This window comes from Odocoileus virginianus, chromosome 12, assembly GCF_023699985.2.
Source record: "Odocoileus virginianus isolate 20LAN1187 ecotype Illinois chromosome 12, Ovbor_1.2, whole genome shotgun sequence".
Lineage (NCBI taxonomy): Eukaryota > Metazoa > Chordata > Mammalia > Artiodactyla > Cervidae > Odocoileus > Odocoileus virginianus.
The window spans coordinates 27667011-27684782 of record NC_069685.1 but is presented as its reverse complement, the minus strand read 5'-3'; the positions used below and the strand labels follow the sequence as shown (position 1 = coordinate 27684782).

Here is a 17772-nt window from a genome sequence, read left to right as displayed (position 1 = left end):
GAGAAGACACTACACATGGACATCACCAGATGGTCAACACCAAAATCAGATTGATTATATTCTTTGCCGCCAAAGGTGGAGAAGGCCTATACAGTCAGCAAAAACAAGACTGGGAGCTGACTGTGGCTCAGATCATGAACTCCTTATTGCCAAATTCAGGCTTAAATTGAAGAAAGTAGGGAAATCCACTAGGCAATTTCAGGTATACCTGAATCAAATCCCTTATGATTATACAGTGCAAGTGACAAATAGATTCAAGGAATTAGATCTAATAGACAGAGTGCCTGAAGAACTATGGACAGAGGCTCATGACATTGTACAGGAGGCAGTGATCAAGATCATCCCCAAGAAAAAGAAAGGCAAAATGGTTGTCTGATGAGGCCTTACAAATAGCTGAGAAAAGAGAAGCTAAAGGCAAAGGAGAAAAGGAAAGATACACCCATCTGAATGCAGAGTCCCAAATAACAAGGAGAGATAAGAAAGCCTTCCTCAGTGATCAATGCAAAGAAATAGAGGAAAATAATAGAATGGGAAAGACTAGAGATCTCTTCAAGAAAATTAAAGATACCAAGGGACCATTTCATGCAAAGATGGGCTCAATAAGGGACAGAAATGGTATGAACCTAACAGAAGTACAAGAGATTAAGAAGAGATGGCAAAAATACACAGAAGAACTATACAAAAAAGATCTTCATGACCCAGATAACCACGATGGTGTGATCACTCACCTAGAGCCAGACATCCTGGAATGTGAAGTCAAGTGGGCCTTAGAAAGCATCACTATGAACAAAGCTAGTGGAGGTGATGGAATTCCAGCTGAGCTATTAAAAATTGTGAAAGATGATGCTGTGAAAGTGCTGCACTCAATATGCCAGCAAATTTGGAAAACTCAACAGTGGCCACAGGACTGGAAAAGGTCAGTTTTTATTCCAGTCCCAAAGAAAGGCTATGCCAAAAAATGTTCAAACTACTGCACAATTGCACTCATCTCACATGCTAGCAAAGTAATGCTCAAAATTCTCCAAGCCAGGCTTCAACAGTACATGAACCATGAACTTCCAGATGTTCAAGCTGGATTTAGAAAAGGCAGAGGAACCAGAGATCAAATTGCCAACATCCGCTGGATCATCGAAAAAGCAAGATAGTTTCAGAAAAACATCTACTTCAGCTTTATTGACTACACCAAAGCCTTTGACTGTGTGGATCACAATAAACTGGAAAATTCTTAAAGAGATGGAAATACCAGATCACCTGACCTGCCTCCTGAGAAATATGTACGCAGATCAGGAAGCAACAGTTAGAAATGGACACAGAACAACAGACTGGTTCCAAATGGGGAAAGGCTGTAAATACGTCAAGGCTGTATATTGCCACTGTGCTTATTTAACTTATATGCAGAGTACATAATGAGAAACACTGGGCTGGATGAAGCACAAACTGGAATCAAGATTGCTGGGAGGAATATCAATAACCTTAAATACCCAGATGAAACCACCCTTATGGCAGAAAGCGAAGAACTAAAGAGCCTCTTGATGAAAATGAAAGAGGAGAGTGAAAAAGTTGGCTTAAAACTCAACATATAGAAAGCTAAGATCATGGTATCCGGTCCCATCACTTCATGGCAAATAGATGGGGAAACAATGGAAACAGTGAGAGACTTTATTTTGGGGGGCTCCAAAATCACTGCAGATGGTGACTGCAGCCATGAAATTAAGACACTTGCTCCTTGGAAGAAAAGTATGACCAACCTAGACAGCATATTAAAAAGCAGAGACATTACTTTGCCAACAAAGGTCTGTCTAGTCAGAGCTGTAGTTTTTCCAGTAGTCATGTATGGATGTGAGAGTTGAACTATAAAGAAAGCTGAGCACCGAAGAGTTGATGCTTTTGAACTGTAGTGTTCGAGAAGACTCTTGAGAGTCCCTTGGACTGCAAGGGGATCCAACCAGTCAATCCTCAAGGAAATCAGTCCTGAATGTTCATTGGAAGGACTGATGCTGAGGCTGAAACTCCAATACTTTGGCCACCTGATGCAAAGAACTGACTCATTTGAAAATATCCTGATGCTGAGAAAGATTGAAGGTGGGAGGAGAAGGAGATGACAGAGGATGGGATGGTTGGATGGCATCGCTGATGCGATGGACATGAGTTTGAGTAGGCTCTGGGAGTTGGTGATGGACAGGGAACCCTAGTGTGCTACAGTCTATGGTGTTGTAAAGAGTCGGACATGACTGAGCGACTGAACTGAACTGAACCAAATTTAAAAAGAGGTTTCTTTTAAAGTTCTGTGTTGCTGTGAGGACACCTGGCTCCACCAGAACTTAATGTTTCTCAAACCTTGAGCTAGCCAATGTGATGCGTTTTTCTTTTGGAAATGTTTGTCTTGAGCTATGTTAATGAACTACTTATGGGCCCTGGACTCTGTCTTCAAGTTGTTTATACCTGAGACTCATGAACCTACTTGACAAACCAGTATGTTTTACTCATGCAAATGTTCTCTTAAGCTATGTTAATGAGACTGTATTTGCTTGGAAACCTGCCTTTCTTCAAGAGTCATGTCAATCATTTTATGGCTGGGGCAGCTCACCTTGTGCCAGTGTTATCTCAAAATGCATGTTGTGGGTGAGGGGCCTGGTGCCAGTCTCTGAGTTTGGAGACATTTCCTTTCTCTAATTAGCAGACTGCTAGTAGCTATATAACACGTGGCTAAAGACCAGCAGGGGGGCACTCTTTATGCCCCCTTCTGATGTCTATGTCAGAAGCTTTCTCTACCTCTTTTATACTTTAATAAAACTTTATCACACAAAAGCTCTGAGCGATCAAGCCTCATCAGTGGCCCCGGATGGAATTCCTCTCCTCAGGACACCAAGAATACTGGAGTCGTTCGTGGCTTAACAGCAACCTTTCAGTTTTAAACCAACATTTTCACTCTCCTCTTTTACCCTTATCAAGAGGCTCTTTAGTTTTTCTTTGCTTTCTGCCATTAGAGTGGTATCATCTGCATATCTGAGGTTGTTGATATTTCTCCTGGCAATCTTGATTCCAGCTTGTGATTGATCCAGCCCGGCATTTTGCACGTTGTACTCTGCATAAGCAGGGTGACTATATACAGCCTTCACGTGCTTCTTTCCTAGTTTTGAACCAGACCTTTGTTCCATGTCTGGTTGTAACTGTTGCTTCCTGACCTGCATCCAAGTTTCTCAGGAGGCAGATCAGGTTGTCTGGTATTCCCATCTCTTTAAGAATTTTCCACACTTTGTTGTGATACACACAGTCAAAGGCTTCAATGTAGTCAATGAAGCGAAGTAGATGTTTTTCTGGAATTCCCTTGCTTTTTCGATGACCTAACAGATGTTGGCAATTTGATCTCTGGTTCCTCTGCCTTTTCTAAATCCAGCTTGAACATCTGGAAGTTCTCAGGTCATGTAGTGTTGAAGCCTATCTTGAAGGATTTTGAGCATTACCTTACTAGCATGTGAAATGAGCACAATTGTGTGACATTTTGAACATTTTTTGGCATTGCTTTTCTTTGGGTTTGGAATGAAAACTGACCTTTTCCAGGTTTGTGGCCACTGCTGAGTTTTCCAAATTTGCTGGCATATTGAGTGCAGCACTTTAACAACATTGTATTTTAGGATTTTTAATAGCTCAGCTGGAATTCCATCACCTCCACTGCCTTTGTAGTAATGCTTCCTAAGGTCCACTTGACTTCCTCACTCCAGATGTCTGGCTCTAGGTGAGTGACCACACCATCGTGATTATTTGGATCTTCTGTGTATTCTTGTCACCTCTTCATAATCTCTTCTGCTTCTCTTAGGTCCTTGCCATTTCTCTCCTTTTTTATGCCCATCTTTGCATGAACTGTTCCCTTGGTATCTTTAACTTTCTTGAAGAGATCACTAGTCTTTCCCATTCTATTGTTTTCCTCTATTTCTTTGCACTGTTCATGTAAGGCTTCTTATCTCTAGTTGCTATTCTCTGGAACTCTGCATCCAGTTGGGTATATCTTTCCCTTTTTCCTTTCCATTTTGCTTCTCTTCTTTTCTCAGCTATTTGTAATGCCTCCTCAGACAACCAATTTGCCTTCTTGCATTTCTTTTTCTTTGGGATGTTTTTGGTCACTGCCTCCTGTACAGTGTCATGAACTTACATCTGTAGTTCTTCAGGCACTCTGTCTACCAGATCTAATCCCTTGAATCTATTTGTTACCTTCACTGTATAACCATAAGGGATTTAATTTAGGTCATACCTGAATGGTCTAGTGGTTTTCCTTACTTTCTTCAGTTTAAGCCTCAGTTTTCAATGAGGGGCTCCTGAGCTGAGCCACAGTCAGCTTCAGGTCTTGTTTTTGTTGACTGTATAGAGCTTTTCCATATTCAGCTGCCAAGAATATAATCAATCTGATTTCAGTATTGACCAGCTGTGATGTCCATGTGTAGAGTTTTCTCTTGTGTTGTTGAAAGAGGGTGTTTGCTATGACCAGCGCATTCTCTTGGCAGAACTCTTAGCCTTTGACCTGCTTCATTTTGTACTCCAAGGCCAAACTTGCTTGTTACTCCAGGTAGCTTTTGTCTCCTCCTTTTGTATTCCAGTCCCCTCTGATGAAAAGGACATCTTTGGTTAGTTCTAGAAAGTCTTGTAGGTCTTCATAGAACTGTTTGACTTCAACCTCTTCAGCATTAATGGTTGGGGCATAGATGTGGATTACTGTGATACTGAATGGTTTGCCTTGGAAATGAACAGAGATCATTCTGTCATTTTTGAGATGCACCCAAGTACTGCCAAATAAGTAAATAATTTTTATTTTACATAGAAAATATCAGACTTCACTGATGATAGTGAAGTTATTAATATGTTTTACAATTCATAGATAAATGCAAATTTAAAAATTGTTTGCAAAACTTATATATGTTTTTATGTTATACAAATGTGTGTTGTATTGACTGTCACAAGGTAAAATATTTTTCTTACTGTTAGAACTAAGTTTTAAAGCTTTTGTTATAATTAGTCTTGGCATATTTTGCTATTTATGCAAACAATTTCTATTTGTTCCTCAGGACTTTCTAATAACTTTTCTGATCCCATTTCTACCCAAGTGTAGATTGGCAGTTCTCCTTCTTTGTTCCTGTGGTATCCTGTATATAGATTTTTAAAACAGTGCTATAATTTTGATCTGTTTCTGCAGTGTTCATGATGAGACTGGATTAGCTATTCCTTAGCAAGTATAGCTCAGTGGTTAAGCACCCGAAGGCTTTCAATCAAACCCATTAACTTACTGTGACCTTGAAAGTTATAACCCCAGTAAGCTTTAGGTTCTTTATCTATAAAGTGGGGAAATTATGGTAAATACCCTCACAGGGTTGTTGTGAAGATTTAAAAAAGAAAACACAACATTTAAAGGGCTTAATGTATTGCCTGGTATGCTCAATAAGTGATTATTCTTATTAGAAAGAAGATCAGTACTAAATATATCCATTAACTAACATTAGCATAAGATGATTTCAAAAAGGAAGGAGAGAAACAACATTTCATAGATATCTGCAATGTGCCAGGTCTGTTTTTTTAGTGCTTTACAAATATTATCTGACATTGAAAAGTAGGATATTAGTACCTGCATTTTTAGAGATATGATTATAAACTAGAATTCAAATATAGTTCTTTCTGGTTCTCAACCTTTATGTTTTCCACTCATCTAAGCTGTCTCACAGTGATGGGTCAGTGAATAAATGACAACTGAGAAGCTGGTCATATGCCCCTTCTCTTTCCTCCAGCAGTTACGCTACATATTTGAGTTGCAGTATTAATGTCATGCTTTTGATCTTTGGAATTAGTTTTCTAAAAAAGTTAGGCTGGAAATCCAGATATTGTAGTACTCAGTTGTCCTTTACCAGTAATCTAAGAATTCTAATATTCCTCTAAAATATCATTCACTCAATATAACCTAAGTTTTCTCAATTCTGCTTTCCATAAAGAAAGAAGCCTTGGCTTCATCCCAAGAGATTATGATTTCATTGGTTTGGAGTGGAGCCTGCATTTTTTAAAAAGCTCCCTAGGTGGTCCGTATATGTAGTCAAGGTGAGGACCACTGGTATCAGTATAATATGATCCCATAAGAAGAGTGTTAAGATAAGTTTTTCATTCTTAACTGTTGTTTCGTGAGTCCTCAGTCAGACAAACTCAAGGAAAAGCATCATTTATGGCTACCAAAGGAAAGGATTCAGGTTAGTGTGTGGTTGGTAAGCCCACTTTTCTCTTGGCACATTGCCAAGAAATTTGTTTATTCTTCCAGACAGACCATCATTCCATTTTAAATAAGCCAGTTACAAAAGACATATGCATACAGACGTCCTCCTATGAATAATGACCAGGCAGTGTTGTTACCAGGAATAAAGAAATGTTGCCTCTCCTCCAGTGAGGTGCCCAGAATGATTTAGAGATTTAAGTGAGGAAGTTTTTTAAATTGTGACATGTTGTAGTAGAATGAGCTAGATGGCACCTTTACTGTTGTCCATCAACTTATCCATGTCCACTGTCATGGATTCTGCTCATCCCCGTTAGTTGCAGGTTGAGCCCATGTAGTTTCTTGATCCACTGTCCAAAACTTGTCTCAGGTTCTCTAGGTGGTTGTAAGAAGAAAGAAATTTACTTTCTGATTTATGCAGTGATACAATTATTTTGGCAAATTATCTTTTATTTAATGTGCTTTATAAACAGGAAGGCTCTCTTAGGAGACAGTTTTAATTAGGTTTGTCCCTTTATAGTTGGGGCTTCCCTGGTGGCTCACAGGGTTAAGCCTCTACCTGCAATGCAGAAGACCTGGGTTCTGTCTGTGGGTTGGGAAGATCTGCTGGAGAAGGAAATGGCAGCCCATTCCACTACTGTTCCCTGGAAAATTCCATAGACGGTGGAACCTGGTGGGCTACATGGGATTGCAAAGAGTTGGACACGACTGAGCAACTTCACCTCACTTTATAGTTGATTGGGTCAACCACACCTAGGGTCTATGACCCAAGAGTATGGTCTTTATTTTCCTAGAGTAGAGATTATGTTCAAGAGCATTTAATACCATGTAGTAAAACACCATTGCAAGCCTTGGTTTGGAAAAAAATTCTAAAACTGCCAATTTGTCAGTAAATCTTTTGAAATACCAAGGAGTATTTCAGAAATAACAGGAAGAGATCCTCTGTCTGTTCAAAGAAGCCATGCTCTAGTTGTTCATGGACTGCCTCTTATTTTGCACATCTCCAGTATACCTCCATGAGATTCTGTGCCCAAGTCAACAAAAATAGGAAAACCAGCTGTGGATTAAAAAACTACATAGATTTAAACATTCTTGTTTGGGATTATTTGTGCCATGTTTGCTTATGTCAGTGCTGTTAGTTAAGTATTATTATTTGCATTGTCATAGTGAAAATTTTATTATAAACCATTTCCCTCCCCACCTCCCTCCCCTCCACCCCCTCCTCCCCACCCCACAGGTATGGATTAGAATGTCTGTTCAGGTTTTATAGTTATGGACTGGAAAAGAAATTCAGACAAGAAATTTTTAAGGATTTCCAAGAAGAAACCAAGAAAGACTACGAATCTGGTAAAAACAAAACAATAACCTTATTCAATTTGGAAACTGTAAATCTGAATCTGTCAATAAATAAGGAGATTGTATCCTTTTTTTTGGGGGGGGGGACAGACCAAAAAGATTTTGAGGCCACTATTATGATTTGTTATAAAGGATGGAGCACCATACAGTAAGAAGGTTTTTCATGTAAGATGTTGGAAAATAATCACTCCCAAGTGTTTCTTTATGGATTTGCATTTTGTCATTATTCATTTGACTTACATGACTACTCACTGATGTTCCATTATGTGAAAATTCTATGTAATATGAGCAAGTATGCTTGGAAAGGTGAAATAGTATAGTGGGTAACAATACAGGCTCTGGGCTAGATTCCTAAGTCTGAGTTCCATTTCCACCACTTAGTAGCTCTGTGGCCATGGTTAAGTTGCTTAATTTAACCTTGTTTAACTTGCTTAACTCAGTTTACTCATCAGTAATACTTACACAGGAACACCTATATTACAGGGTGGTGTATAGTTCAAATTAGTTTAATATACAATAAACCACTTAAATAATACCTGTTACATAGCAAATGCTTAATAAATGTTAGCTCCCGTTATTCATTACAGTGTTAGCCTCAAGATCTAGATAAAGTGTATATTAGAAGACATGGCTTAATGCTGGTAGGATCATGGTCAATGAATCATTTTTTAAGGATTCTATATATTTTATTGTATATATATTCTTTGTTACTGTAGGTCAGCTGTATGGATTAGAAAAGTTTTGGGCTTATCTAAAATATTCTCAATCTAAGACACAATCTATTGACCCCAAACTTCAGGAATACCTCTGTAGCTTTAAGAAGCTAGAAGACTTTCGTGTTGATGTAAGTTTTAAGTTCTTTCCCTGTATTCTTTTTATTACTCTTATATTTGAGCAATTTGGGCTTATCAGTGACTTTCTTAACTTTAATTTTACAATTTTTATTTTTTAACTTTCATTTTGAAAATTCAACTTACTAGTTTTGAAATCAAACTTTAAAATAGGTGCAAAAATGGGACTTTCGTGGTAATCCAGTGGTTAAGACTCTACACTTCCAATGCGGGTAGCACAGGTTTGATCCCGGGTCAGGGAACTAAGATCCCACACACCATGAGGCCAAAAAGGGAAGAAAAAAACAAAACCGGTGCAAAAATAATATAGAGAATTCCCATATACTCAGTTTACCCAGAGTCCCTAAATGTTAATATCTTACATAACCGCAGTGAAGTTGTCAGTCACTTTAACCAATCTGATTTCAAGAGGAAAAGGAAACATTTTTTAAAGAGAAGGGAATGAGCATAAGATAAAGGAAAAGGGGAAAGAAGAGAAAAGAGAAACAAGGAGAAAAGAATCAAAAAGAGAAGAAAAGAGAGAGGTGAAAGGAAAACTAGGTACATCTCTCTTTAGTATTATAATTTGTTTGTCTTGCAGTCTTGTGTAAATAGATTTGATAGCCCAGGGGTGCAGTTAATAGAAGTACCGGCATCTCTGGAGTTAAAGAGCTGTGTTTCCAGAGTGGTCCAGCCAGTTCTGTCACAAAGATGTCCTTGCTTTATAATATTATAATGACTGTTGCCCTATCTGAAGAGAGTTCAAAATTCAGACCTCTGCCTTTAAATACAGTGGAAGTTTGGAGAAGGAAAAGATTAGAGTTACAAATGCTTTGCATTTGATGAAAGTTGCATAAAGAACAAAAATATCCTCTCTGAAAAGTTTTCCCAGGGTTATGGAATGCAGTGTTATGTTTATGCTTTACTATATAGTTCAAACCCTAAAACATAGGAGTAGCTTAATAAACATGTGTTGAATGAAAGAATTAACTGATAGGAAGAAAATTTAAGTTTAATACCTTAAATTTCTGTTAAATTTTCCTTATACTAATAAAATCTACTAAAGTAGGTTTAAAGTAGATAAAAAGAGATCTAACAGATTCTCTGTTAGAAAATTCTGACCTTAGATTTTGAAGGGAGGAAAAAATAGTAAAATCATCACTATGTTGTCTTTCATAATTTGCAGCCCCCTATTGGTGAGGAGTTTGGAAGAAAAATACATTCATCTACTTCTGGTGAGGAAAGTAATCGTCATAGACTTCCATCTAATTTCTCTACAAAGCCACCAAGTGCTGCTAAGCCTACACCTGCTAATCAGCTTCAAGTTCCAATAAATTCTCCCAGAAGGAACACTTCACAGGAGTCCAGTGACAATTCACACCAGAACAATGCTGCCTCAGTCCCAACAAATGGTGAACTGCCTGAGAAATAGACTCTTAACAAAAGTTGTTTACCCTTGAAATCAACATTTACATCAGTATTTATTTGGGAAAATCCTCTGATGTTTAATTGTGATAATCAGAAAAAAGAAAAAGGAAGAAAAATGGTAGCATTTTTTTCTAGCAGGATAAATTCTAAAAATGTTGCCTTGATTTCACCAAGGATAGTTTTGGTAACCTTTTATAGAGATCCTCTAGTAATGTATTTTAGTCTCAGTATTTCTTTTTCAAAGCCATTGTTTACAAGAACAGCCTTCCTTAAATGTATATAAAAACATCACAAGGAATGCCTAACATTACAGCTCATACTTCTTAAAGAAGATATAGTATGTTGTATTCATCTCTTCTGTAGAGTTTTCTTAAAGAATCCAGTTACCTCATTATCAATTCATATTTGAACTTATCAAAAACAAAGGAAGATTGCGTATATATTTTTTAAATTCAGAAAAAGAATGTGAAATACCACATTTGCTTTTCTTTTAGATGTATGGTTTAAATTTTTTTTTTTTTTTTAACAAAGGGAGAGATATATTCCAGTTATATTAAAGTATATGCACCTTGGATGTTGGGTTTTGCTTCCCCTCCCCTACCAAGTCATACTTCATGACTTCCATAGTTATTGTTGTGTTGATGTGGAGTGTTCTGAATTGACATCAGTCAATTACATACTAGGATGGATTTACTTTTTGTGACTATATAAACCTGCACAAGTAATTGAAGTTGGAGTTGGGATTGGTTGGAATACTGTCCTAAGTTAATTAAATCTTGCCCTGTTTTGAATGTATTTGCTCTTTGTACATCTGCAGGTCTATGTGTCACAAGTAGTCAGATTATCCTCAGTTTAAAAGGAGTACCTAGTTTTTCCTTTTTTGTGTCTTTTAGTTTTGTTTTATGCTTATAAGTGTTTTCAAAAACAAATTTACTTCTAATTTTTATTACTGTTGCAACTGATGTAAATGACAGTTTTAGTTTTGTGGGAATTAAAATAAAGCACTTATTTTAAATTATTTGAATTGAATTTTAATTATTTTTGTTTAGAATATAATTGAAAAGCTGTAATTTTCAAATTCTAGTAGAAGACCATTGTATTTTGTGAATGAAGTTTCAGTGTTAAACTTACATCCATTTTTATTTAACATATATTTTCCTGTATTGTGAAGAAGCAGCTAGTTTAATACACTAAATTAATTTATTATTTTCTCTTTGATGTCTTGTTCTTATAGAATGACAATATTGAAATACATATTTTCTTTGGATAAATGGACTAGCCTTTAATAAATAAGAGATTTTCATTACTTTATTTCCTATGAATAAGTGATAATCTGCAATTGTATAATATTTAATATTTGGGAAGTCATTTTGATACATTACTTCTAAGAAACTGTCAAATTTGAATATTTCAGAAAATCTACTTAGATTTTGGGAAGAGAATCAAAAGTAAAACAAATAGATTTAGATAATATATTTGAAAATGTTTTCTTACATGCATATGTAGTTCTGGCTTTTCAGTTAGGACTTTCCAAACCATGCTTATTAGCTTTAAGTACTCTCTTGAACTGATCTAAAAATCTTTCTCAATATCCTTTTTGTGTTGAACACTTACATCTGAAACCTGTATTTAATGTTAAGATTACTTCCACTCACCTAAATATGCAAATGTATATTTGAAATTTGTAGATGAAAATTTTATATTTTATGTGAAAATACAATGATCAAGAGTTTTGTGATGTGTAATAAATTAATAGTTTTATCATATTATTTTGATTATAAAAACAATACATGTACATTGGGAAATTTAGAAAAGCACAAAGATGAAAATAAAGTACTTTTTTAAAAAAGGAAAAAACAAAATCAGTATCATGCTATACATACAGCATTATCACCTGCTTTTACTTGTAGAGGTGACCATTTTCTAATGTCATTAATATTTCTACACCATGACTTTTACAAGTTATATAGTATTGTAGCATGTGGATGTGTCATAGTTTATTTAGCTAAATCACGTATTGTTGAAATTTTGCCTGTGGTTAGATTTGGGCTGTTACAAACAACAGTTTAATTGATAATATCCCTACAGATAAATCTGTGTGTAAACTTGGAGTTACTGCCTAACATAAATTCCTAGAAGTTGAAATTCTAAGTAAAAATATATTCCCAGTTAACGTACTCTATAACGGTTGTAAAGTTTACCCTTTTACCAATAGCATCTGCTTTTCTATGTCCTTACCAACATTCAGAAAACTAAGATCATGGCATCTGGTCCCATCACTTCATGGGAAATAGATGGGGAGACAGTGGAAACAGTGTCAGACTTTATTTTTGGAGGCTCCAAAATCACTGCAGATGGTGATTGCAGCCATGAAATTAAAAGACACTTACTCCTTGGAAGGAAAGTTATGACCAACCTAGATAGCGTATTAAAAAGCAGAAACATTACTTTGCCAACAAAGGTCTGTCTAGTCAAGGCTATGGTTTTTCCAGTAGTCATGTATGGATGTGAGAGTTGGACTGTGAGGAAAGCTGAGCGCCAAAAAATTGATGCTTTTGAACTGTGGTGTTGGAGAAGACTCTTGAGAGTCCCTTGGACAGCAAGGAGATCCAACCAGTCCATCCTAAAGGAGATCAGTCCTGGGTGTTCATTGGAAGGACTGATGCTGAAGCTGAAACTCCAATACTTTGGCCACCTGATGTCAAGTGCTGACTCATTTGAAAAGACCCTGATGCTGGGAAAGATTGAAGGTGGGAGAAGAAGGGGACGACAGAGGATGAGATAGTTGGATAGCATCATCGACTTGATGGACGTGAGTTTGAGTAAACTCCGGGAGTTGTTGATGGACAGGGAGGCGTGGCATGCTGCGAATCATGGGGTCGCAAAAAGTTGGACACGACTGAGCGACTGAACTGACTGACTGACTGACCAACACTGGTTATTATAAACCTTTTCTTTGATAGATTGAGAAGCAAAAAATATTATTTTAATAAATGTTATTATTAAGGTAATCGTTTTAATCGTTACTAATGAATGATAATTTTACTGTTTATTATAATATTTGTAGATGGCTTGGTCATATCTTTTATGTTTTCCTTTTAGCATGATTATCTTTTTGATTAATTTCTAGAGCTTTTTTACTTAGCAAGACTATTAATCCTTTGCTTTCTAATTTTGTTTATGTATATTTGACATAGTATGTACATTTTTTTGGTAAAAGTTTAAAAATTATACCACTTAAAGCCAAATGTGAAACTTAAGCAACTGAAAGCATTGTTATTCAATGAAAAGAAAAACATTATTGACTATAAATCTAAATAGTCCTATGTAAAATTTATGTAAGTTCCTAGAGAGCTTCCCTGATGGCTCAGATGGTAAAGAATCCACCTTGGAGACCTGGGTTTGATCCCTGGGTTGGGAAGATCTCCTGGAGGAGGGCATGGCAACCCACTCCAGTATTCTTGCCTGGAGAATTCCCATGGATAGAGGAGCCTGGCAGACCTCAGTCCGTGGGATCGCAAAGAGTCGGAACGACTGAGCGACTAAGCACAGCACGGCACAGCACTAGAGACCTTAGATGCTTCCTTCCTTGTGCTTTTGTAGTTTTCAATTTTATTAAAGAAAAAAGGCAACATTAAAATGTTTAAATTAAATTACTTGTCCTGTTAAAGGGATGGTTGAAACCATCTTTCGAATTCTTTATACTAAAAGGGATTAAATAAGAAAGTTAAGTGTTAACAGATATCATTTTAGTTTCTAAACAGATTTTATTTTTTAAACTTGTTTTTGCCAGATTGGGACTTCACACTAACATTCTCTGATGCTTCCTCTTGCCATTATACTAAATGATATTACCTCTTTCCTTTTTGTGCTTAATCTTATCTTTCACCTAATTTCTTAGCTCTTATGAAGCTGCTTTTGTTTTATGACATAGGAGACTGATCCAAGAGAGTAATAACTAATTTTATCACCACTAGATGGCAGAATGGAATAAGTCAGATCTGTAAGTCTTTTGACAGGTGTGTGTGTGTGTGTGTGTGTGTGTGTGTGTGTGTGTGTGTAACTCCACTCTTACTCCATCTTGTGGTGATTGTGTGTGTGTGAGTATAACTCTCACTTCACTCTTACTCCATCTTGTGGTAATATGTAATTATATCAATTACTCTTGCATTCCTAATAGTCACAAGTTAACAACTCGTGATTACCTTGTTACAGCGATGCCTAACTGCTTAGTTATTAGTAAATAAATACAGATAAATTAAGATTTGCATATGATTAAAGATAAAAATGCTTTGGGTTTTTTGGTCATTTCATTTAAAAATCTGTAGTACTTCATTAGCATTATTTGTGATTACCCCTTGAGGTGTAAACAAAGCAAGAAAATTGTAAGATGTATCTGTTTAATTTGTCTAGCTAACCTAAGCTGTGTAGTTAAATCCTTCCTGAAACACCAGAAATTTAAAACTATGTGGTACTTTTATGACTTGAACTAAAAGTTACCATGCAGTTAGTTGAAAGGCAGAGCAAGAATTTGAACTCAAGTAGTCTGGCTCCAGGCTTCAAGCTCTTCATCTTAACCAGACTGTTCTTTAATAGCCTGAAATATTGAAACATATGAACCCTGATTCTAAAACTCAAAATGCTGTGATTCTGAATTATTATAAAATCAAGATTAGATTCTTGTGGTTAAGACTAATGTTGTTTATCTTGAGCATCTTCTGTAGTAATGAGTGGTCTAGTGGAATAATTATATATATATTAAATGCTATATGGTGAATCCTCTTTGGAGGGAAGAGTCATGGTTAATGACTATCATTCATGTGTTTCAATATTTTCCTAGAATTAGGTAAGGTAAAATAAAAACTAAACATTTTATTCAGAATATGATTAGAAATCTTGCATTACATTAGAGTTATTATTGTCAACTACAGATACAAGATCCTATACTATTTAGAAATAAGTGTTCTAATTTTTAAGAAGCTTGAAGGAAATATGCCATATGATTAATTAACAGGAAGCACCTCTGGCTTTAAAATGTGTACTTATTTTTTTAATAATTTTCTGAATTCCTTACAATGAGCCTTTTTAAAATTTTTAAAAAAACTTTTATTTTCCTATTTTTGTTGATATTTCATCTTGTTTTACATGCTGGTAGTGTGACTCCATGGACTTAGCCTGCCAGGCTCCTCTGTCCTCTGTTCATGGGATTTCTTTCCCCAGGCAAGAATACTGGAATGAGTTGCCAAGTCCTTCTCCAGGGAATGAGCTTGCTTTTAACTTGTCCAGTTAAAGACGATTTGGTTAATAGAATGGTTTCTGCCAATACACTATACACATTTGCTTCAGATTTTAAAAAATCAGAATGTGCTGTTTTTTGTGTTGATTTTGTTTCTTCCAGGTAATATGTCAGGTCTACAAAACTGAATACCTTTCTCAGGATATTTTAAGGTATGTTAGACCTTCATTACAGCATGAACATAATCATAGTACTGTAATGTTTTTAATGTTAAAATTTTCTGGTTTCTAGTTGAGTGTCCTTGAGTATAATCTGAGACTGACTCTTAATGAGTCAATAGAAGGGCTTTGAGAGGGAAGGTCTGTGAGATCCCAAAACTTAATACTTAGGATTTTACATACTTTTGGAGGTAATAATGCATAGCTTTTATCAGATTTCTGTGAGGATTTATGATCCCAAATAAGTTTAATAACCACTGCTCTAGAAACAACTTATTTGTTAGAAACATGAATTGAATCCTGGCTCCCCTCATTCTGTTACAGTCCTTCATCTACAAAATTGCACTTACCTCATAGTGTTACAAAGATTAAATGTAAAGCACTTAACACAGTAACTGACATGCAATAAGCACTCAGTAACATTAGCTATTATTAGGATTAAGAGCTAGACCGGTTATCTTCACATTTGTAAAGATATTTTCTCCAGTAAACAGTGAACTTCATTTTAAATCTTCATGTGAAATTAATTTATTTAAAACATTTTAGTCAGTAGAAAAAAGTGAGATTCCTTGTCATTGTTTCATTGTCCTAGGATAATAACATATGAACACTTTTCTGCCTTTGTCACCTCCATGTGAGAAGTAGGGTGCTTAGATGCTGCTAAATTTCTGCTGACTCTGAACTGACAAGGGTAGGAATTCCATGCAGCAGTCACCATGTCATGGATTTGATTATGGTAATGTCTCACTTTTAGTTCTTGCCTCTTTTTTTTTTTTTTAATTCAGTTAACAGTTTTGCTCATTGTGTTTTTCCAACCTCACCACAATCTGTTACTTCTGCCTCATCATAAATATCCAGTTCCTGAACAAGACATGAGACTCTGCCTTTCCATGGCCCATGCCTCTCCCAGACTCAGGCACACTCCAGTGACTGCCACACTGCCATTCATTGCCACTTACTTTCTTTTGTAAGAGGCAGAGTATACAGTGTCAGAGCCAAGGGAGGCATCGAAATATCTCACAAGTTTGTTAAAGACACACTTTTAGAGATTGCGTTGGGTCGTCTAGGAACTATCGTGTAATGTAGTAGTTCTCAAGTTGAGGGTATGCCCAGGAGAACATAAATCCTTGCGGAGGAGTTTACATAGGCATAGATCATTTTAAAGGAATCAGTGTCCAGATTCTCAGGTTACATGAGTACTGTTTACTAAAATTGATTTATCCAGTAATATGCCTGAGTTCCTAATAGTCTTTTTTCCCATGTTATAAAAGAAAGCCATTGCCCTTGCCCATCCAAAATATTACTGTAGATGTGAAGGCAGTCATGGGCTGCATAAAGGGTGAAATCTAATGATTTATTGGGCTCTCATAAACTCATAAGACTCGCTGAACTTCTCTGCTTTATAAATACTTCTGTTAAGGGTAACAGAAGGTTTTGTGTAATTTTGGTTGGTGTTCAATGTGTTATTTAATGAGAGAGTTAGAACATGTTTTTACCAAATCATACAAAATGTATACTATAATTACTGTCATTCCTCATCTAATTTCACCTGATAAAGTGTTCAAGATTTTCCACTTCCTATTTATAAAATACATCATTTTAAAAATAGCTGCCAAGCAGATTTGTTTTTATCAGACGAAAACCTTCTCTTTCATTAAATTTCATTAAAATGTTAGATCATGATTCTTCTGACGATAAGCATTTACCATAAAACTTGTGGTGGGGATTGTCAAGTTATTTATCCAGTTAATTTCTCCTTCCCCTGGTCACACTGCATGTTCATTCTCCTTCTGCTTTAGATTTGCCAGTATAACTGGTTCTGGATACTGGAAGGCAGAAGAGGTAAGGGGCATTACTTTAAGACTTGCCTAAGTGCCATCTCCATGCTGTCTTTCCTTTTTTGACTATGTGGAAGCCACATGCTCGATAGCAGAGCCTCCAAATGGAGGAACCCATGTCCCTCAACTTCCACTAGTCTCTAACGAGATTCTATATTATCAAAAAATAGTCTTTTATTATATTAAGCCATCAAGAGCTTGGAGTTACAGTGGTTAGTATTACCTTTACTGATAATGAAAGGTTTACTACCTATGTATAATAATTACCAAAATATGTATATATGTTGTCTCAGTCATTATGTATTACTATTATTTGTAATAATGACTCCAATACAGAAGAAAAAAAGTTTTTTGTCAATTACAGCCACTTACGGTCAGAAGAAAATAAAAAAATTTTAATTGTGTACTTATTTTTGTTGTAGATAAATATCTGATGTTCAATAAGACATTCAAACATTAAAATGTACTAGGATAAAAATCTGGAGAAAATGGAATGGAAATACAAGTTCAAGGAGAAAAGAGAAAGGTATAAGTTTTCTAAATGTTAAAGAAGAGCTTGCTTATACACTTTGAAAATGGATTTAAATATTATATTTGGGTTTTGTTGACTTCACTTAAAAAGTGA

The 17772-nt window shown here is 36.0% G+C and overlaps 1 protein-coding gene across 8 annotated transcripts in view; it reads left to right on the top strand.

Annotated features, from left to right (window-relative positions):
* Nucleotides 1-10873, top strand: part of LARP1B (La ribonucleoprotein 1B) — a 129408-nt gene extending 118535 nt beyond the window's left edge. For 5 of the 8 annotated variants that reach the window (XM_070474854.1, XM_020901094.2, XM_070474855.1 and 2 more), the window contains 3 exons: nt 7479-7588; nt 8314-8441; nt 9614-10873. In XM_070474854.1, the coding sequence (XP_070330955.1) occupies nt 7479-7588; nt 8314-8441; nt 9614-9859 (484 nt within the window). In that variant the 3' untranslated portion in view covers nt 9860-10873. Of the gene's footprint in view, nt 1-7478; nt 7589-8313; nt 8442-9613 lie in introns of those variants that run through there. The other 3 variants (XM_070474850.1, XR_011490631.1, XM_070474849.1) reach the window with 3 other exon arrangements.
* The last annotated feature ends 6899 nt before the right edge of the window (nt 10874-17772 follow it).